The 23,818-nt window shown below is 46.2% G+C and overlaps 1 protein-coding gene across 14 annotated transcripts in view; it reads right to left on the bottom strand.

Moving 5' to 3' along the window:
• The window catches only part of LOC133341796 (early estrogen-induced gene 1 protein-like), a 37,665-nt gene extending 14,093 nt beyond the window's left edge, over positions 1-23,572 (bottom strand). For 13 of the 14 annotated variants that reach the window (XM_061550532.1, XM_061550531.1, XM_061550530.1 and 10 more), the window contains exons 1-6: positions 23,483-23,572; positions 17,061-17,360; positions 5,836-5,956; positions 3,654-3,683; positions 1,942-2,058; positions 927-973 (exon numbers count right to left, since the gene is read on the bottom strand). In XM_061550532.1, the coding sequence (XP_061406516.1) occupies positions 927-973; positions 1,942-2,058; positions 3,654-3,683; positions 5,836-5,956; positions 17,061-17,206 (461 nt within the window). In that variant the 5' untranslated portion in view covers positions 17,207-17,360; positions 23,483-23,572. Of the gene's footprint in view, positions 1-926; positions 974-1,941; positions 2,059-3,653; positions 3,684-5,835; positions 5,957-9,270; positions 9,403-17,060; positions 17,361-23,482 lie in introns of those variants that run through there. The other variant, XM_061550533.1, reaches the window with a different exon arrangement.
• Positions 23,573-23,818: the final 246 nt, after the last annotated feature.

The following is a 23,818-nucleotide window of genomic DNA, read 5'->3' on the forward strand; positions in this document are numbered from 1 at the left end:
ATGCGGGGAACATTTGATGCGGCTATAAAGTCATTTGAATATTATGGCTGTATTCTTCTAGGAATAACTCGTTTTCATGGATTTTTGTCTCCAAACCATAATCGCCAAGCGAATTAAGAGATTATGAAAATATATCTCAACTGAAACGAGCTTGCAACAGATCTGTGGTGAAAGATAATGCAACCCATGACTTGCCAAGGACTCAGTTTAGTTTGCATAATGGTGTTTTGACTTTCACAATGTAATTGAACCTTTTAGAGCAAAAACACACAACCACTGGGATTTCCCAGCTGTTAGTTATTTTTTATTGTCTCTTATACCTGCTACTTTCCATTCAAGCGTGTATTGTATTTTAATAGGTACATTACACATACCTAAATGTTCTAATGTACAGGTTCACTGGAAGCTCTTGTGACAAAAGCTCTCGATCCAACGCTGCTGCGCATCATCCATTTTAAAAGTAATACAAGATGTCTCCCAGACTAAAAAGGAAAGGTTTTAATCGATACCGTGTCCCAAGCCAAATGAAAAGCAATTGGGAGGCAGACATACTTGTGAAGTCAATAGATAACCGACTCAGAGATGCATGCAAGTGCCTAGCGCTGTAGGCAGCCGTGACTCACCTAATAAAGCGCTTTGGATGATGGCGTAAGGTTTTCACAAAATGCAAAGTCAAATAGCTGCGGAACGAGGCACTCCCAACGCATCAACTTGTCCATGTTTTACCTCCGCTAACCTCTCGGTGAGAAATGTTCCCCCGGTTATCCAACTTGGGAGTGGAGTTTACCGCACTTCAAAATGAACATTGACAGCCATCTGGCATTTGGATACATACATTTACGTAGTAATTAAAGATTATCGTCAGCACCGTAAGTCGATTACAAATTATACACGTGCTGCAATCTATTTGTTCGCGTCAAACTTACGTTTTGAAGCAAGGGTCTCCAGACAGTAGAGTCATCCCAATAATGACCTAAGAAATGTTCATCATTCACAAATGAGAATTTAATTGCAAATGTCACGCAAAGCAATTTCAACAACACACAAAAAAAACCCCATTGCACGAGAAATTGAGCAAGTATTTACCCCACGTGTGTTAAAATGTATGGCGCGAAATGAGTGCAACAGTCATACATTACATAATGATTTGGTTTGAAAGCAGCAAAAGGTATTAACGAAAATAACAGGTCAATCAAAAAACAGGTCACAGAGTTGAAAATGTGATCGTGATAGTGTGGCCAACTAGACTTATTCACTAAATAGGTTTACACCGAGGGAGCTTAAACAGGGTATAATGGGTGATGTTGGATAATGGCCTCAATAAACAAAGACGGTCACTGCATCGCACGCTTTCAGATGTGCTTCTGCGGCCATCTGGAACTCTCTTCCTTCCGATATTAGGAAGCCACTGGAGCTATGCACTTTTAAATACAGTTTGACAACTAATTTCTTTAGAACTGATTTTTTTTGTTAAGTTTGTTGTCCATCTCCCGCACATTCGATTATCACGGTTGGCTACGTACGGTGCGAAAGAAGTTCAACATACATAAACATAAGCAGTAGTTGAATTTCTGTACGGTGACAATATACAGTGATATGATGACAAGTCTGCTTCCAGCATTCGAATCGCTTATGAAACTCAATGTTGTTCGGTTGCCATACCATTCTCCCTGATGTGGTATGTACCTGGTCTCGATTTCATAAAAGACATCCTGTAAGGTTTCATGGTCTTACACGAAGCTAAATAGGGGAACGGAAATTATAAGAGTGTGTTTCACGACACCAGATATTAACTCTCTGCACTAAAATCCTGATTCAATTATTAGACGCGCTGTGAAATGCTCGCGGCAACTGGAACCTGATCCTTGGTCAAGTTCAACACAAACACACACACGTCATTAACAAGGATGTAATTTCAATGCGGTTTTGGCAGAGACATGCCTTGAGAATGGAGTTGTCCTGCCGTGCGTTCTTGGTGTCGTATCCCTCGAGAAGGCAGCGGCGCGTTGTGCAGCGCGAGCCGGCAAACTCTGCCATATTCAGGTCGGCAAAACCCAACTGCGACCAATCACAAACGCAGCACCACACACCCAATCGATATATAGTACCGCAGTTTTCTTATAGGTGGCTCAGAACGCTAATACTGTACCATGTCAGAGCAACGAGCCAGCACCGTTGAGATTCTGGGTTTAAATTCAGGCAGCCGGTAATTTTTATAGCGCGTTCTCAAGAACAGCAAGTGTCAAATTCCAGCCTGGTCCCAAATAACTGTGCAGACATCCTTTATTTTACTTATTATAGTTTAGATATGTATATTTTAATGGTCTGATTGATATAGAGTGAACCCTATTCACACAGCATACACAAAGTATGTGGCAAGTGTGCAAAAAGAAGCTTATTGAAATCACTTCAGCAGTAGTTCTATGACATCCTCTTTCACGGTCTATCTCCAGCACAGGGTGCTGCACCGTTGTGAGAGCTACAAATGGGAATTTGTTCATCTCATGACATAACACTGATGGGACAACCGAAATATAATTATATGATCATCTCTACAGATTTTCTTAAGCAAAAACAGTGATTCAACTTTTCGCTGTGCTTATATTGGTTATTTTAATGTCAATGAACACAAACAGTGGTAAAACTATTTACACACTTTAAAAAGGCATCGTTAATCTGCTACTTTCAAGGATAGCTTGCTGTGTACAGCCCTTTGTCAATACAATGCTGGCAGGGCATCCCCACACTATATGGGTCATGGGGGCTATTTTTTTTATCATACTTCAGTATGCTGCTCAGTGGGTTGGTAAAGGTAGGGAGAGCGTGGATGTGAGAGCATTGAAGCACAGTACAACAATGGATGTTGCTGCCCTGCCTCCTGTTACCCTGCAGCCTATAACAAGCAATTGCGTGCTCGGCGAAAGCGGCTCAAGTCGTCAGCTTCCGAAATCTGACGAGACCGGGTGCAATCTGGGCGATTTGGTCACAGAAAGCTTGCCGCATAAAGCACAAAATATTGAACCACGCGGCACAAAGCGATAACCGGCAAGAATAATCTAGCGCCCTATTTATATGTAGGACAGCTGGTTGGTAACATGTGACCAAGATGTATGACTCAGCTGTGTCGTCTCGGTGCGTCTAGTTGTTTAAAAGTAATTTGAAGAATCCACAGCAGGCAAACCAGTGGCCTCAAACTAAAACATTTGCGGTGAAGTTGTGGAGCGATTCTCACAAGGGAGTATCAGCGAGATTACCAAAATCTCAATAAGCTTTTACGTAAAGAGTAATTCGCATATCCGCAACACATTTAACGAACCACTGTGGCGCCTGTCCTTCGACTCCGTGCCGGTTTCAACAACAACATCGACGTGAGGATTATTACGTAACAGATGTGTGACTGGGCAACAATTTTATCCTACATTTTCACATATTTGGATCGTATTTGAATCAACAAAACAAAAAGCTGAAAGTCAAAACACTAAATCGAGGGGCAAATGTTATTAAGAGCCATATTAATCAATCGTTATTGCTCATTTATTTACAAACCCTACAGTGAGTCATTACTGACAACATGACGCTAAAGTGAGTCACTGCTGACAAACCATAGGTCAACGCATACAAATATCCTCCTAAATTAAAGCCAAGCATCTTACCTTGCTGTATGCCTTCCCTCCTTTAAGTTCCTTCAAAACAAACACCCACACAACAGAGAAACAATTTAAATGCCAGTTGTCGAGCTAAAACATTGCTAAATTAAAGGAAGCAATAAAGGATAACAAAAATAATAATAAAAACCCTAATCCATTGCAAGCTTTTTAAGGTGCCACAAAACTAAGGTACAACTAGGGCCTCAAGCTTTAACACAAATTACCATTTCCATTTTTCAAGAATGTATTTTAAGCGCGGGATTGTATCAAGTGCGCTGCTGTCAGTGTGCCTCGCATTATTCACAGATGCAGTTCTGCTATTCGGTTACTTCTTGGATGTGCTGCATATGGATGGCATAACTGCGTGCAAATTAAACGTCGTTCCCATTTGTGTAATTTATTTGTGTGGGTGTGAACATATTCTATTTGATAGCCTCAAATGAAACACACGCGGACTGAAACAGCATGGGATCTGGATAATTGTTAGCATTCCGTGCTTACACTGGACAGTAGCATTCCCCAGAGAATGTAAACATAATGAAGAATATTTATTGCTGCGTCGCACTCGAAAAAAAAGAACCCACCACCCTTAGCCTATATGAGAAGGAATGTCCATAATTTACCATCAAAACGCCCAAGGGAAACCGGAAAATCTGGGAAACACTCGAGCTGTGAATTTTCAGATTTTATTTCTTCCCAAGCGAAACATAGACGTAGGTTGTTTAAGCTATCTGTGAGGCCCGCAGTGCTCTAACTGCACACCAGCCATTGCAACTTTATATTATACGTATAGCAGCATGTTAAAAGACTCTGGCATAATATTCTATAAATACATATCATATATAAATGAATGGCCTCGCCCGCTTGACACAACACATTTGCTTGTAATCCCCACGACGCAGATCTTACGTAAGCTATGACAGGAACAACAACCCCCGGGCGGATGCATTTCATGCACATCGGAACTCGGCAGCCAAACCGTTCCAAGACACCGCATATGAGGCAAGTCCCTTTTTACACGAGCACATCCACTTTTCCTCCCAAACCATGGGAATATGTAAACACGCTTCTGAAAAGGAGTGCTCCAATTTCCAGCAATTCCTTCAGCGGTGCAAATTGATGAGTAATCTGGTGAACAAGCTCCACCTTGGACGGGCATGTAAGCACCACACCCCTGTAATTGCATATAGGGTGACACAGCCCATCATATTTGAAACTCCCAAACCTGACCGCAAAGAACACAGCTAAGCCGACATGCATCAAGCTGGTGTCCTGCTGCTGATATCATCGTCATCAAAATCATCTTCAGCTATGACCTTCTCAATGCTGGACGAAGGTTGCCATCTTCCCCTATGATCCAGCTCCTGATGAACTAATTATCAACATCATCTTCTTCATCACCCACTGGTTATCGACTAATACGACGCGAAGGGCCTCCCCTCACTGTCGCGATTCCTCATGGCCTCGCGAAGCAACAATCCACGTATACCCTACACACACGAGCTCCATCTCTGCGGCAGATATCTTGCGTGTTCCATCTTCGGGCTGCTCCTCCGTAATTAGTCTCGACCAATGGCCATCATCTCTTCTTGTGACATGTCCCACCCAAGCCTGGTTACTTTTTAAATGTGGCGTCTCTATTATTGCATGTGTTTTCTGACCCACGTGTCCCTGCTCGTGTTTCTCAATGTAATTCCTAGCACGCACCTCTCCACGCTTCTTCCCACAAACAGCAGCCTAAAAAAAACTTACTTCAAAGTAAATGGAAATGTCCCGTAGTGCATCGAAATAAAGACATCTCATATAAAGAAACAATTACTTACATGTTTCATAAACACGATACCAAGCATCGGGGAACCAATTTCCTTCACGAGTGCCAAATAGGACCTTTGGTGGTTCACACATTAACACATGCTTTGGCATAATGCCAGGTAGAAAATATCCCTCCCTAGTACCTAATTAGTGTGACTAAGATGCTTGCAGTGATGAATAAATGTTGTAAGCGGATCATTTCAAAGTGGTAGGCCTCAGGTGGCCGCAGGCTGTATGAAATGAAGCCGCTGGCAGGATAGGTTTCCCCACCCTCGCTGTGTATGCATTATTGAAGCCGCATGTCCATGTCACAGCGAGCTCCACGAGAGGGTAAGTGCCGGCGTGAGCTCTCTCTGTCGTCTCTGTTGTAACGTACCTTGCGGATGGACACGCGGCACACACAATGGTCCAGAACTCCACTGGTAGGGCTGGCCGTCATCTTGCACACGAACTCAAACTTCTTCTTCCACCGAACACAGTTCTCACGAACCTCCTCCCTGCGCGCAAGCGGCACAGCGTGTTAATCCACCAATCCTCATTTCACGCCGTCGCTCACTACAACAACTACTATTTCTTTAGTAAGTGTTATAATTGCTTTATTGATACACTTAGAGACAGCGCCAAACGGTCCGTAAAGTGATCAAGGTTGGCTTATCCACATCAAGTCCCTGAACCACAAGTTAACAACAGGAAATTATTGCTATAATGATCTGATGATTTCTAACCATAATAATAAAAACCAGTGTACAGGTGTGTCCTGCTGCTGCTGCCTAAAATAATCTGGCCATGATTTTAACCATTTTTAACTGGTGCTCAAAAACAAGGCTGCATTATGCACCCAGTACGGTGATGTCACGTGACATGCAAGGCATGATGAGAGGAACCGATTTTATGGTCCCAATTGCACTTATTTGAATGGATGATTTTCCTACGCTCTCTTTTAAACCTTTACAAAGTCACAAACTGTTTTTTGGCTGCCACCCTCCATGCAGTGAATACAAACATTTGATTGTAAAGCAACTAAAAATGGCTACATCGTGTGCTTGGGGACATTTTGGGAGCGTTATGCATGACCGTGGGAAAGCAGCTGGTGCAAAGGTAGCGCCCCGTGCCATTTCACAAGCAACCCATTGAGACAAAAAAATATTGTTTTGGGCAAACAAGTGGCATAAGGGGTGAGCGAATTCCACGATCAGATCTCCCATGAAAGCTGTGTGCAGCTGGCATTTTAAAAAAACCTGACCGAGCTCCATGCGGCAGGGGAAAAAAAACACAGAAAAAAAAATTCTACTTTCCCCAAAAAATTAAAGCAACAGTCCTGTGACTGACAAGGTATCTTCAAGCCTGCCCGCTTGCTTTACCTCTTATAGTGCGAGCAATAAAAACCTGGGCTTGTGCATGACACGAGAAAAATGGATCAAGTAAAAAGAAAATGGATCCGTGTTCATTCTCTAGACTGCACGCTTTCAAGAGCCTATGATCAAAAAACAATTAGGAGTTCGATCTTGTCAGGTCTGAGGAAGTACGTCTGGATAGTGCTTTGATGGGTGATCGCCAAGCATCAGACAGATTATTGCAGGTTATCACGGGGCTACCTTGTCAGCAGAGGGCAATGCAACAAAATCATTTGTTGTGGATATACCACTTTTTTAAAAAGTAGTATTAAGTAAGATTGAATACTGGTCGTCTCAGTCGTGTTCTGTCTCTTCATATACTAATCGTGATGAAAAAAACTATCATTGATGAATGAATGGTTGTTTGAGTATATATGTAGTCGTGTTGGCAAACTTGGCACCACAAACCAGGAGTTTAACTTGACTTTGAGAGATATTTAAAAACGAGAACCCTGCAGGAAAGGCCTTGAGGTCGGTTTGGAATGTGCCGGAGACACCCCCCTAAAAGCCAGGTGCTCATTGTAGCGATAAGTTGTGCCGCACCAGGCTTGGCACACGAGGAAAAACACACAAACTACCTTTACTTCCCAAAAAAGGGAGGGCAGATTGATGGCCAAGCTGTAGGGCATCCAATTAAATGTGTAAGGTCTCCATTGCCTCACAAAAGGAGAACACTTTTCCTTTTTCATTGGAAATATCAGACAAGAAATGAAATAATTCGTATATATTGGTCAATTCATGATTTTAGTATATCCACGCATGCCATCACTGAACTGTGGGCAGACCAGCAGTGGTTAAGGGAAGGAGTGGTTCACGTCAACCCAGCACGATTGCTCGTGCCACAGGAAAGCCGCCCCACAACGAGACACGGCCGTACAGCGGTCAAGACAAAGAGCCACCACTGAACGTAGAGTGGACGGCAGTGGGAGTAGCAGAAGAGACTAAGCTGTAACACAGCTGCAATACATTAATAGCAATAAGCTAAAGAGGAACTTCAAGGGTTGATAAGCTGAAATAATACAGCAGCGAAGGCTGTTTAAAGCAGATCTGAAGATTTTCAGTTGAAGAGTGAACGCGTGAAGAGTCGTTGGAGAATAAGTGGAGATAAGTACAACTCAAAAAGATGGCCCTCAAAGAGGAGAGAACTCCGACAGTGCTGAACTGTGCCAACCAAGTCACACGCCACAATCAACACGAGATAAATAGTGACTTCATAGCTACAAGTCCGTGGACTATCATCACGGTGAAGATATTTGTCCATCTGTCACCTGACTGAGACAGAGCGCTGTCGCTGCATACGCCCTACGAGGAGAGCGTTCATGCGCTTCGTCAAAGGGTGCAGCGCTGTTGTGCCGTCATTAACAGCCCCGCGGCTTGTTCGTCACTGAGGCAGGGCCCGTCGCTCATCAAGCTGCCGGCCGAGGAACGTTTCGTCGCTGTGCAGCGCTGCCAGCTGCCAGATCGTGGCTCTGTCACCGTGGCACAGAGGTCGCTAAAACGGGTTTTGATTCCTTACCCGTACCCGGCCGCACCAGGGTCCCAAATGGGTACCCGTACCCGACCGGGTACGGGTAGCCGTTCCCTACCCGTACCCTACCCGAAATGAGTGACAAACGGCTACTCATCAGTGACTCACGGCCTACCCGTACCCGTACCCGGCCGCACCAGGGTCGCAAACGGGTACCCGTACACCCGTACACCCGTACCCGGCCGGGTACGGGTATCAGGTAGGGTACGGGTATCGGGTACCCGGTTGCGACCTCTGCCGTGGCACCGCGCTGTTCACGTCGACCCGCACTGCACTGGAGGAGGCATCGTGCGCAACCACTCCCTGCAGGCGAGAGAAGATGCCTGTTCTTCTACGACAAGGATACCAGACCGTGCTTGAGGTCCATTCGTCGATAAGTATCACGATTAATTCGTGTCTGTGGTATCAAACCCCGATTAATTTTGAGTCGTGCATACACATTTACTACTTTAGGTATTGGGTTGTTTTATGTGTATTGCTGCATACAGAACAGGGCATTTTTGCATTTTGATTGATACCAATATCTTTGTAGCAGTATTATACGTTGTACCGAACACTGGTTGCATATGAATGACTGGTATTTTGGCTTTTGATATAGACAAGACTTGCTTGCATTAAAGTCCTGCTTTCGTTTACGAGTGTGTTCAACCGTTCTGTTGCACGCAAAGATAATCAAACGAATCTGGTTTCCATGGCTTCCTGTCATTCAGTTACACCCTGGACAACGAAAGACCAAAAAACTGGGCAAATTCCAATTGAGATGGCAAACTTGCTGTACGGTACTATGGTCCAGCGTCTATGCTCCCTGGCTTCATAAACCACCACTGACCAGCACGGTGAAAGCACGGTCATAAATACCACCCCCCCTACCCGCCCCCAAGATACTCACGGTGTGGACAGGCCTTCATCCAGCAGTGCATGACTAAAAGGGCCGTACATGTCCTGTACCATTTAAAAAAACATCACCACATATTTTTGCGCGCGCTAGCTTGCAGTGAGAGCGAGGATGAACGCCGCCGTGGTTGAAAGGTCAAAGTTTGTCTCCAGACGCTCGGGCGGATTGCTTCCGTTCTTTGTTTTAGCGCAGCAGCAGCAAGCAACAACAACAAAAATGCCTGTTGAACACCCCCAAGTCGCGGGGCAGCCGGGCAGGAGTGCAGAAAAAGCTTTGTGCTAGACCCACACTGTCTGCCCAACCCCCCATCAGCCACTTTACTCAAGGAATTTACACGTTGCAGCACTTAATTCAGCAAAGCAAGTCCCCATTGTGCACGCTAAGACTCCTCTGTTAATGTACAGTTCTCTGTTAAAGGATTGAGGGAGAGACCAGAGGTTGTGGGAGGGTGGACAGGGTTTGGGATTGAGGGGGGGGGTAAATCTAACACGCATTGCTTAACTACATTTAAATACCTCCCCCTGTGAAAGACATTTAAAAGGCTTAAGCGATGCACGTGGAGGCAACGAAATGAAGACAATTTCACTGGCTCCATTCCGAATCATCACCATCACACGTGGTGCCAAACTACACGGGACATTAATTGAATCAAATCGATTATAGGCCATTAAAATGTATTAACAACGAGTAGGCGATCCGATGTATATACAGTACCACCATTTTAGCCTTACAAGTCAACATGGAGAGTTACAAACCCTCCACGCTCGGTTTATATTTAACTAGCTGTACTACCCGGCTTTGCCCGGGACTTGGATCCACCACGCCCGGCCGCCTTTGTCTCCCCAGTGGCGATGTCCACACCACAGCAGTTACTCCTTTGAGGCTGAGTCGACCTAGGGGAGGCCCAGGACCGGTTGAAATAATCGTCACCGGTGGTGGCCGTGAGCGGGAATCGAACTCGGGTCGCCGGGTTCGTAGCGCAGCGTAGTGCTACCCACTACACTACAATGCGTTACGCTTCCACGTGCGCGGGTCACATGACAGATTTGACCTCACAGCTCACTTGCCCTGCAAAAAATATATGCATTATTTAGCCCCCCCCCCCCCAAATAAAGTGTATTTTAATCATTTGTGCATGGTGTACAGTCTGGAAAGTACCCACATGGAAAATGTCAAGTTTGTTGCATGTCGGGAAGTACGCTAAACATTTTAAACGGACACACATAATCATAACTTTGCCTTTTATATATATATGGAGATTAATTTCTCTGTCTTCTCAACGCTCTTAGTTGCTGGCGCTTATCCAGCAATCAACCACTACCAATTTCTCATAATATTGCCAACGGGTAATTCCTTTGGTCCATTGTCAATGTAAAAATCCATTGCAAAAACAATCCAATTAAATGGTTCAGAGGGGCCACTACCAAAGATCAATTATGTTGACACGTTAACAACATGTCCATTATGTACCCTATGGAATGATGGCAGCCATCTCCATAGCTTGGACGAAAAGTCACAACACAATGCACTAAGCCCTGCTTAAACACACTGTACGTCCACCACAAATTAAATCAAAGCCTTTGCATGAGAACAAAATGTGACTTATTCTTCCCAGTTACCCGATAAACGTTACAATTTAAAGTCTCATTCAAATGCCCAAACTCGCCTTTTTATTTCACTTAAGAATGCATCTCCTGAGTTCCGTGGGTCGATCGACCACGCAAGTGCCACGAGCACACAGTTGACTGTGGCTGCGTCCAACTTTGTCGGACAAATGGAAAGATGACACTTGTATACGTTACGGCCCTTTAGTCGATCCACTGTTACGGATGAGGCCCTCCTCACACCATACGGGGTCGTCGGGGTTCGTTGACCATACTTCACCGCGCTGGACAATCTCGGTTGAGAGTAGGAGATGTAGAAGTACAGTACAACATTTATATTTGATACACTGCCCTCTGCTGCCCACAACACAGCCCAGAATCAGCGGCCTATACAACAAGTCCTATGCATGATGGGACACCCATCCGAACAATATCCAGGCTCAAACCGCCTTAGCTTCCAAGATTGAATTAGATCAGCCACATTCCTGGTGGACACATTGAATACTTCATAAATTTAATTTGTGATTCCTAATATCTTCACAAGAACAAACACGTACTTCCGAAAAGAGCTATTAATGTTACCTGAAGAGAACGTCATAAAAAATATATAATAAAAAAGTATTTTTTTAAGGAGGGAATCAATGTCAACATGAGTGATGTTAATAATGTCAGATATACCCCCACGAGGATCTTTCAAAATTAAAGTGTTCAGTGAGACGCTAAACCCATGTTTGTGAAGTATAAATTGATTTCGTTACATTGTTTTGCATCAGACACGAAGGCATTTGTATTTTGGAATTTCTCATTTGTCACTTTCAAATATGCATAACAGTGTTTAAAATATGCAAACAGGAAACAAAAGTCGATGAAAAAAAACCTGGTTCAGAAACATACTTTACATTTAACACAATTATCAACCTTTAGTGTTGTTCAATATTTACCAGTCACACTTCCAGCTAAATAGAGTGTATCATTTGGTAAAATAAGGGCAAATGCTTTAAAATGCATTTTTTTAAACAAACGTAATTCGATTGGCAGGTTATGTGTAGTGGGGTTAAAGTATGGCTACTCCCACATCTTCCAAGACATTTGGGTCAGTGTGGAAGAGTCAACTTAACACCTTCTAGACGGAGCTCGCTAGAGACCCCAGAAGGAAGCCCTTCTGCCAGCAGTGGTGTGAGCAAGCAATTGGAGGGCTGCACCCTTACCCATCTACCCTTTAAAAACAAATAAAGTTTACAAAATTGGATGACGCAAAAGCTGCGGAAAGGGACACTGGGAGTTCAAGGAGAACCAAAGAAATACTCTCTCTGGGGGGGTGGTCAGGCGTGTTTGTTTTGAGGTTGTAAAGGGATTCTACGCCCTGGTACTTTCTAACCAACACAGTGGGGGGGGGGGGGGGGGGGGAGAAGTCCCCATCAACACCGCAACAGCAGCAGCAGCACGCGTAACGGGGGAGCCGTTTCCAGGTTAGCTCTATCACAGCCGCCACCTGCCTCACGCGATTTCCTCATGTCGCGAAATAGGTCACTTCCTGTCCTCAACACAGGGGGCTCCCCCCTTCATCCTGCAGGGGCCACACCAAAAACCGTGCTCTTTTACGAGCACATCGATGAAGGTCCCCGTTACCGCTGTGTAGAGGTCGCAAACGGGTTTTGATTCCTTACCCGTACCCGGCCGCACCAGGGTCGTAAACGGGTACCCGTACCCATACCCGGCCGTACCCGTACCCTACCCGTACCCGGCTGGGTACGGGTAGGGTACGGGTATCAGGTACCTGATTGCGACCTCTGGGATGAAGCCATGTTGCAGGCGCGGGTGGGTTGATTCTAGGAACTTGAATTGTGAGAAGAGACAAGACGTTGGGAAATGAGTGACAAACGGTTACTCACCAGTGACTCACGGTCTACCCGTACTCGTACCCGGCCGCACCAGGGTCGCAAACGGGTACCCGTACCCGGCCATCGGGTAGGGTACGGGTATCGGGTACCCGGTTGCGACCTCTGCCGCTGTGCCAGGTGGCTCCTGGTGCGTGCGAATCGTCCGCAGACTGAACCGCGTTTTTGGCGGCTACCGGTGTAGCAGCCAATGTGCAAATGCTTGCCTGCCCCCCCAAACTCCCCCCACTTTCCTTAATATAACCATCAATTCTATTTTCGACTGGAGAAACCAAAAAAACGCATTACAAGCACAAAACAATAGCTCCCACCTATATCGACGTAACTTTGTGTTTACGTTCGCAGAAAAGGAACGAACCGCTTACCGCCAGCAAAAATAATAACACAATTCAGTTTTTCTCTCCCTAACTTAGATTTAGGTGGTTGTCATTTTACGTCATTTCATTGCAGGCGTGAATCACTGGTCATTGCGCATGCAAAAAGGCAGCGGTTCCCAAGGTCACGTCAGCTGGGCAACAGTTTGAGGATTTCCTCATGCATACGTTGAGCTCAGGACAGGTGCCAAGCTTCCTGGAAAACATAAAGCGCACTCTACTTATGGATGCTTTATAGTTCCTTGTGTGCGGTTAATGTTACTTGATGCTCGTGCGCACCATGAGCGTACATATAGAGAGCACTTTGCATGCAAAAATGTGCACGTTTGGTTAAAATCCAAACTCGCAGAAAATAATCTTTGGCAGTTTGGCAGTGGTCGAATGGGTTTTGACCAAGCATGTAATGATTCACTCCTACCACCCCTCCTCCCACGGGATTATATTAATTCTGACAAATCAGGGTCACCATTCAATTTAATAATTCAACATGTTTTTGTCTCATTTGTATCATTTGTGTAATGAATGTTCCGTCTAGCATGTGGTCTCATTCGCAGTCCTGTTCATTCTACCATTATCTAAAATTAAACATTTGTATAATTTGCATAAAATATGCACGAATCAAGAGCACTTGAATTTCATTTAAATGGACGAACCTTAACGAGCTTGGTTTCGACTACGTGACACGCGGGTTCCAGAACCCGATAACACGCATCAAGCGTTTGGTTTTCGGTGACATAAACCAGACCCGCATTCGCCTGCACAAGCCAAGGTACGCACACAGCACGCCAAAACATTCCTCAATCCACGCCTCTCCTGCATGGACTGCATCAACGGATAAACCAGACACAATTTCGCATCAGCTCCTTCCAGAATGAGCATCACAAACAGCCCGGTCCAGCAAGGGGCAAGTCAGAGCGGTCACTGTTGACGTGCAAGGCATAACAGTGTGCAACATGCTTTTTTTTTACAAACCAGTCCAGTTACTCATTTGGCAAGACGAATCGCCGCCGGGCTGACTCTTTCCCGAGGCTGATGCATTGTGCCACAGTTTCCATGGCACTGCTTTGCACTGTTGTCACAGGAAAAACCCCGTTCCACATGGAGAATGTGCCGCACACATGTTCCAGCGCAGGCCGAGCCGCCAGGGCATTAATCAAACTCGACGGGCTGTCCCCTTTTGTGTCATGCAGCAGAGACAGAGGTCGCAACCGGGTACCCGATACCTGTACCTTACCCGATACCCGGCTACCCGTACCCGGCTGGGTACGGGTAGGGCGTGAGTCACTGGTGAGTAACCGTTTGTCACTCATTTCGGGTAGGGTACGGGTAGCGTACGGGTACCCGTACCCGGCCGGGTACGGGTACCCGTTTGCAACCCTGGTGCGGCTGGGTACGGGTACGGGTAGGCCGTGAGTCACTGGTGAGTAACTGTTTGTCACTCATTTCGGGTAGGGTAGGGGTAGCGTACGGGTACCCATACCCGGCCGGGTACGGGTACCCGTTTGCGACCCTGGTGCGGCCGGGTACGGGTACGGGTAAGGAATCAAAACCCGTTTGCGACCTCTGAGCAGAGATATCTGGGTACTTGCAAGACAGTGAAATGAAGCTCAACCCAAAACGTCAGTTCCTTTCACAGGTATAAGCAATTAAACTGTATTATTTTTCACAAAAACCAACACACCTATCCACTGCTGGATGGAAGTCTCCATTCCTCACAGTCCTGTGATGCAATAACCCATCGAGCACCTACACGCCCAGCCGATTTCATCACTCCATCTCTGCGTTGAATGTCCTCTAAGAAGTGTCCTCTTCTCTGGCTACCACTCAGTCATTAGTCCTGACCACTGGCCATTATCCCTTCGAGCGCCGTGGACTGCCCAAGCCCACTTACTTTTCTCAACAGTCCTGGATGACGTACTTTATTTGCACGTGTGTTAATCTTCGTGGCTCTTGGCCGAATTCCAAACAGGCACATCGCCATTCTTTTTTGCTGCATGTTATCTTTTGTTCCATTCTCTGTGATAATGAACAGCAACAGCAAGCACAATGTGCCCAAAGGGAGAAAGTTTTTGACAAGCATATATTGCCTCCTATGACACAAGCATTAGAAAAATGGGCATTTCACAAAAATAATCAAGCACGCAAAAACTAGCTTAAATAACAAAGACCAACTGACTATACACGGTTAAAACCGGACAAAAAAGAGAAAACACTACAGCTGTACATTCCATACCCGAGAAGTAAGATACTCTTAAGTTTTGTACATAGAAAAACGACCATAAGATGTACTTCGGCAAGACTTTTTTCAAGGGCTTCTTAGGGTAAGTAACCTCTTCCGTTTTGAGTGGAAACACACGCGGTATTGCAGGCAGCGTGCCAGTTTCACAACGCTCTCAGTGTATCCATCCACGTCTCATGATGTGGCCGTTTTAAACCGCTCCCGAGAAGATGATACAAACGTTTGATACACGGAATGCAGAAACGATGAAACAGCATGCCAAGCCAGCAAAGAAAGGCGCCATATTACTTGAGACCATAAAAAGGTCATGCGCACAGGATCTAAATCACCATTTGAAGCACGTTCAACATTCCATCTCAAAACTTAAAAAGTCCACACAACGGTTAATTATACAAACATGATATAGGGCCACGGTAAAGTAGGGCAATTACGCTTCCACCGCATACTGTGAACGTTTGCCTGCAAACGTTTTTGTGCACTGGCCAGCGTTTTTCTGCACACGATGAAATCCGTTGCAATTTTGAAAAATAGCAACAACACAAACTTAAGGCGGTTGATTTAGTCTCCTGCCACACCTCTACCGAGTGTAAAATGATCTTTAAATGAAAGCAACCGGAGATTTTTTTTCCCACAAAAATTCAACCGGTGCAACATTTCAACCGATGTAAATGTTCAGACGCACCTTTTAACCAAATAAAGCATCCGTTGATATAGATTTTTCTCAACGAGTGCAGTAAATATGCTAATGAAAGTGCTTACGGTTCACCCTCTCAGCAAATTACAAACAAGCCGCGGGTTTGTGAATTTAACAATAATGTCACAGTGCTAACTCTGTCAGCTGGTTTTGCAGGAAATGATTAACTGCTCTCCATTACATTTTCACCCTTGGCACTTGCAACAAATACGGGCAATGCAAATGCAAAACATTCACCACTTTCGAACTCATTATGCGCAAAAAAATCCTTCACAAAGCAAAACAAAAACCACCCCAGTCCTTCTGTCATTCAATCTGACGTTTATGAAACGTAAACAAGGAATTGCAATTAACTGCACCCTCGTGGCTGCTGCTGCTGCTGGGTGCATTTATCCCGAGTAAAATCCGCCCCAATGTGACAAATTGACAAGCCAAGTGGAACACCACACAATGCACAGAAAACCAATACAAATAAATCACGAACCCTTCAATGTTAAGCAAGTCTCATTCACGAGAGAGGGTTTTATTATACTTACGTCACAAACGACAATACACGACAGAAGACGCTTAGCATTTGCACGTTTCGTAGAAGTGGTTACGGAATTTCAAGAACCTGCACTGACCAAACCGATGGGACATGGGGAAGCACTCCACCCAGCAGTAAATTGACAAAAATTTAATCAAACCATAATAAAAAAAAGTGGCTAAATTATAGCTCTGTTAAACTAAGCTGCCACCTACTGAGTAGACCAGAGGTTCCTTGAAAAACGATCTGAGGCAGCTCCGTCGTGTCCGCTTCCAGGAGCCGTTCCCTAACGCGCAAAGTTGTACTACTCTGCCAGCGATCCCTACGGATGCTGCATCACATGACATGACAGCAACACCACAATCGCACATCTGATTAGCATGATTCGCTACATACGGTGCGAAATAAGTTTTCATTCACTACAAAAAAGGCAAACACACGCTCGGTACCTGGAAGAGTAGTCCGTGAAGTTTCCGCCGTCGAGCAGCCTCAGCTTGCAGAAGAGCACGGCGTTGAGGAAGGGAATGTGCGAGAGCTCGTCGAGCTCGAGAACCACCTGGAAGCGATATCGCTTCTTCTTCATCATGAACGCCATTCAGCTGCAGTCACGGGCGGACACCGTCGCCGTCGTCGCCACCAACTCGTGCTTGGTTCCCCGCACGTGAGCGCGTTTCAATTCAGCGAGAGCTTTAGCCTTGCCCAACGCTAATCTCAAACCGCAAAAGCTCCTCGACTGTGGGCACACGAACCTGGAAACGGTACAAACACGCCCACACGCACAGATTAACGTGCGGAAACACACAAACGTTATCAACGACTGTGGTGGGTCATTTCATATAAGTTGGTCGTGAAGCACGTTTTTAACGTGAGTTGTAAACCCCGAGGTGCTGTACGAATCTCCTTTTTCTGAGAACTATAAACCACTTATGCTAAGCTGCCTCCTTCGATAACAACACACAGAGGTGTGTGTAAATTCCCCTTAAGCATTTCAATGGGTTTTACAGTGAACAATGATCTCACATGGGACTTTATGATCAGTGTTTAAGCTTTAGATTATTATTTTTTATACAGCAGCTGCAGTGTTTGGACTCACTTCCCAAATACTTTTAAGAGTGCCCCATGACCGTCAGTTCCTGCTGTATATAATGAGTAAAGTTCTAAAACCAAACAACAGAAACAAAAACATTACTGTTTTTACTCGATCTATGGTGTACTTTTTTCAGTATTCCAGAGTTATTTGCAAATCTAATTCAAGGTTATAAGTATTCAATGCCAACCCCACTCTACCAGTTCACTACGGATTCGCATGTGGAAAGCACTGTATCGCCGTTGCAAACAAGGAATTCAGGCACGCACAAGATTCTTCTAAAGTTACAGGGTCTCGGACAAACTTCGACTGCGCAGAACTCAGGGTCGTAGCTATGTCTGGAGGCCCTCGGGATTAAATCCTTTCCTGTCCACCCAGCAGAGATCAAGTGGTGATAAGCTCAACCTTCACTGCTTTTACGTCCATTGGGGTCACATGTAGAGCCCGTTTCCCTCCTGGCCTTCCCCCACCACTGCCCCCGCCCACGTCAGTGGTACCAACCTCGCGGGCCCCATTAACAGGCACTCACGCTAACAGCGTGCGCGCAGACACACACACATACACTTTCAATTATTCTATCCTGCTCATGTGGCTAGGCATTATGTAATCTTAAGAGGCATGCCACGTAGCACTCTGCTCTCTTGCACGTGAAAAATCGCAAAGCGCCTGTCAATGCTGCGGTGGCGAGATGTTAACTACATCGCCTGGTACACGGGAAGGAGGTCGCTGGTCTGTTGATCCCGACCCTGACGTCTGTATATTTGGAATTTCCATGTTCTCGCCGTGGTGGTGTGCTTTTTTTCTCTGGGTTCTCCGGTTTTCCTCTCCACATTTAGAATTAACATGCGTTTCGAGTATTTGGCTGCTATAAATTTTCACATAACCTACACTTTGTTGAGTCATCATTAGTGGCCAAGCCGCTTCTGAAATAAGAGCTACTGTATACAGCCGTGGGCCTTAGCTGGTAAAATAGTTGTAATAGTTGTAAATGCTGTGAAGCTGTAGGTGTGGGTTGTATCGTCTGTTTGTTGCACAGGGATTGTGAAAGGTGTTCGAATTGGGGCCCTATGTTCCCACCTTCATTGACGCCACCTCCGGCACCCTGCCGACAGACACTCATACCGAACATAATTCCATCACATTCTATCGTAGCAAAATCGTGCTAATGGAATAGCACACGAGTGACTGTCAATGTTGCAGGTTGTCGTCGGTTTTGTTGCTGTGCAGATTTCGTGTGGATGGGGGGGCTCAAAACTCGCCTACCGCATTCTCCTTTAATCCTCTCCCACCAAACCTCCCACCAGCCCCATTTCTCATCATCACCGACTGATTTCAATGCTAACCTTTAGATACTAATCCTCACCTAAATGTTACGTATTCATGACCATTAACCCACTCCCCAAGTCCTATGATTGTATGCAAATAATGTCAAGACAGTGATTGATTGCGACGGCTTAGAGACACCTAAATTCAACAGTGAAGTGATCGTGACTGATGGTGAGGATTTTGATTAATTTCAATATCACCAATGTGAACGCAACGCAAAATATCGAACACCGGGTTCTATTCACGGTAGCGGCGCTTGATACACACACTCACAACGCGTACACACACACACAACGCGTACACACACACAACGCGTACACACACACACAACGCGTACACCCACGCACAACACGTACACCCACACACAAGTGTGCAGACAGTCATACGATTCAATCACTTATGTGTTAACGTTAAAGTCGTGTGGCCAATGTGACGCATGAGAGAGCTCTAACGGTGTACACAAACGTAGAGCTGGCAGGACAACTATATCACGTAAATACACAAAAGGATTTAATGCTCGCGAACGTTGGATGGCGCGGTGGCATAGTGGTTTAGTGCACTGGGCTACGAACTCGGCCACCTAAGTTTAACTCCTGGCAACGGCGTACACAAGTGGCGAACGTTTTTTGACCTGCACCAGTCCGCAACAAACCAACCGGCAACCCACCGCCAATCTGCACTGACCATCGCGGTGAAGTAAGGCCAAACAAAACCCGCAAGGCCAAACAAACCCCGCAGGGCGAAACCGACAAGGCGCGGGGGAGGCCCTTCATCCAGAAGTGAATCGACAAAGGGCTGAACGAATTTTTAAATCCTTTATATTAAGTTCGCTTGCGCGCTTACGACCGTGCAAATCTTTCGGTCGTTTTTTAACCCACTTCCCGTGATCCAATCGAGCTGACATTTTCCACACAGACTCGTTGTGCGTGACAATTATTGTTCGTAAAAAAAAATTCCAAAATTTTACACTTTTTAGGACAAAAATATTATATTTCATTACCAATTGCTTAATGGTGCAATGCAATCATCTGACCCATAGGTGGCAGCCATCTCAAGCCAGAGGACGAGATGACTCTAGCCGCCACGCATATAAAAAAATTATAATGAAAAACTTTGTTTTTACGGGTTATACTTGTTACTCCTTAACGTGACATCGTGCACCTCGATGCGTACGCGCAGATATACTGGTGCACGATTGAAACGTGGACATGACACGCACAGAAATGCTTAACTGAACGTGCTCACACACATCAGCTGGAACAAACCGAGTGTGGGTTTACACGTACCGCGGTGCACGTTTGACAGCATCACGTTTGGTAGCATTCCAGGGTGTCTACTGCACACGTGCAATGGTCATATACTGTACGAGGACGTCAAGTTGAAAACCCATACGTTGGGGAGTTATTCCTGAACACCCCAAAGTTCACGTGTCACAAGTACTGTTTTTGCGCAGGTGCAATGATGGTATTTATTCTCATACCTGTCAACCCATACGGGTCGACCCCGTATTCATGGACAGAGAAATTGAGTTTTCAGGTCCATGCGGCGTACAGACGTTTCAATACGGGCACAAACACGTGTTTTTTGTATACTTGTTTGTGTTTCTCCCTTGTGATGGGACTTTGTAGGATAAACGTTGAGATTTACCAGGGCACGGGGTGGCCGATAAGGTCTGAATTGGTCTGTAATCAGATAGGCACTGATAAGGAGGTTCACAGGTATGTAATGGTGAGTGTAGTAAAGGTGAGTGTACTAGTGGTGAGTGTCGTGATTGATGAGTGTACTAGTGGTGAGTGCAGTGGTGGCGATTGTCAATTTGTTTGTGTTTCTCCCTTGTGATGGGACTTTGAAGGATGGACGTGGATATTTATAAGGGGCACGGGGTGACCAACACGGTCTGAATTTGTCTGTAAAATGATAGGCACTAAGGTATGTATTCTAGCCGGCACGTGTACACGTTTTTATCGCGTTCGGTGGCACTGTAGAATACGTGGACGTTGTAGTCTTTGCATTATGCAGGAATAGCAAATACTGCACCAACTCTCTCCTGAAGCAATCTCGTCGCGGCTTGGCAAACCTCGACATGTGCATCACGCGTTCGTGAACACATTGCTGCTGCTGCCACTGCAATCATTCGCAAAATATAGAATAAAGTATTCCACATTGCGGGGCATTCCCATAAATGTCAATGCACACGTGGAAAGAGCATTTCAGGATATGTATTGCACACACATACGTGTGGGGAGCGGTGGTGCAGCGGTCAGCGCGCTGGGCTATGAATCCGGCGACCCGCGTTCGATTCCCGTTCACGGCCAACACCGGTGACGATTATCTGAACCGGTCATGGGGCCTCACCTAGGTCGACTCAGCCACAAATTGGTACCCGGTGAGATGTGTAAACATCGCGATCATTGTCTTTGTACGACGTGAATGCGCAAAGCTGCGTGCATGCTTGGAATGACATCGCGAGATGACATACGCAGGATGATGGGCATTGGCAATTGAAACTGTTGAGAAATGTAAAGTGGGAGCTTGGGTTTGGGACACGTCATGGTCCAGGAAGAAGGAGGAGGGGGATGATGATGATGATATCATCATATGCTGTTGGTCGAGACTCACTGCAGTGGCAGCCAAAGGAGTTATCTAGAGGGAGGGAGATTCGTCCGACGTTTTAGACAGCGCACCGAAATGTGCTCGCGGTTCTAACACTCAAGTATACACATTCTTTTTTGCAGGTTAATGGCCAACTAAGTTACGTACTGAGTCTCCTTTTTTTCACAAGCGACCTGGCTGTCCACACAAACGAGTGATGTTGATTCTAAATGTGGAGGGGAAAACAGGAGGACCCGGAGAAAAAAAAGTCAACGCGACCACGGGGAAAGATACACCGCAAACTCCAAATCTACAGCAGCAGCAGCAGGCATCGTCTGGGTCGGGATCGAACCCACGACTTCCTGTATACCAGGAGATGTAGTTAACATCTCATAGCCACCGTGATGATGATGATGATGAGAGACACACAAACTTCAAATCTACAGCAGGCGTCAGATTGGAGATCGAACCCACGACCTCCTGTGTACCAGGCGAGGTAGTTAACATCTCCTAGCCACCGTGATGATGATGAGAGACACACTAACTACAAATAAACAGCAGGCGTCACAGGACCGGGATCGAACCCACGACCTCCTGCATACCAGGCGAGGTAGTTAACATCTCCTAGTCACCGTGATGATGATGATTAGAGACACGCAAACTCCAAATATACAGCAGCAGGCATCAGAGTGGGGATCGAACCCACGACCTCCTGCACACCAGACGAGGTAGTTAACATCTCATAGCCACCATGATAATGAGAGACACGCAACCTTAAAATCTACAGCAGGCGTCAAAGTTGGTGATCGAACCCACGACCTCCTGTGTACCAGTTAACATCTCATAGCCACCGTGATGATGATGATGACACGCAAACTCAAAATAAACAGCAGGCGTCACAGATTGGAGATCGAACCCACGACCTCCTGCACACCAGGCGAGGTAGTTAACATCTCCTAGCCACCGTGATGATGATGAGAGAGATACAAACTACAAATATACAGCAGGCGTCACAGGATCGAACCTATGACCTCTTGCACACCAGGCGAGGTAGCTAACATCTCATAGCCACCGTGATGATGAAGATGAGAGACACGCAAACTCCAAATATAAAGCAGGCGTCACAGGATCGGGATCGAACCCACGACCTCCTGCACACCAGGCGAGGTAGTTAACATCTCATAGCCACCGTGATGATGATGAGACACGCAAACTCCAAATATAAAGCAGGCGTCACAGGATCGGGATCGAACCCACGACCTCCTGCACACCAGGCGAGGTAGTTAACATCTCCTAGTCACCATGATAATGAGAGACACGCAACCTTAAAATCTACAGCAGGCGTCAAAGTTGGTGATCGAACCCACGACCTCCTGTGTACCAGTTAACATCTCATAGCCACCGTGATGATGATGATGACACGCAAACTCAAAATAAACAGCAGGCGTCACAGATTGGAGATCGAACCCACGACCTCCTGTACACCAGGCGAGGTAGTTAACATCTCATAGCCACCGCGGCGAGGAACTACGATTAGATTGAATTGTTGCATCGCCGAAGCCGCCGTTAAGGGACTGCGAGGCGTACATGCAGCAGTGGACAGAGCAAGGCTTGGTGACGTGGCCCACTACGGCTGTGTTATTGTTTGCAAAGGCGCGAGCATCAGCAGCAGCAGCAGCGCCGTTACGAGCGTTCATCTCTGCCTGAGATTCGGCGGAAATCGACACGAGCGTTCGCGTTTTTTTTTTGTAAACCGTGTGAACACATCACTAGATGTTCAGTAACGACGACTCCTCAATTGTCGACTGAAGAGAAACCCCGCAACACAAACACACAAACACGAGGGTCCACTGCTCCTCCACTCACCGGTCAACATCGCCGTGGCCGCCTCCGTCAGCGTCTCCAGCACACAAGCACGCGCGGGCCGCGTCACGTGACCTCGTCCTTCCACCCCCCCCCCCTGTAGCCCCCGCCTCCTCTTCCACAAACCCCGCCCCCATTGCGCCCCCCCCCCTTCCCCGGTTGTCCCCCTCCCCCTTATTCCCCTCTCCCTCCTTACCACCCCCTCCCTCCTTACACCGCCTCCCTCCTTACACCGCCTCCCTCCTTACCCCCCCTCCTTACCCCCCCTCCTTACCCCCCCTCTCTCCTTACCCCCCCTCTCTCCTTACCCCCCCCTCCCTCCTTACCCCCCCCCCTTCC

This window comes from Lethenteron reissneri, chromosome 12, assembly GCF_015708825.2.
Source record: "Lethenteron reissneri isolate LAM-NWPU_2019-01 chromosome 12, ASM1570882v1, whole genome shotgun sequence".
NCBI lineage: Eukaryota > Metazoa > Chordata > Hyperoartia > Petromyzontiformes > Petromyzontidae > Lethenteron > Lethenteron reissneri.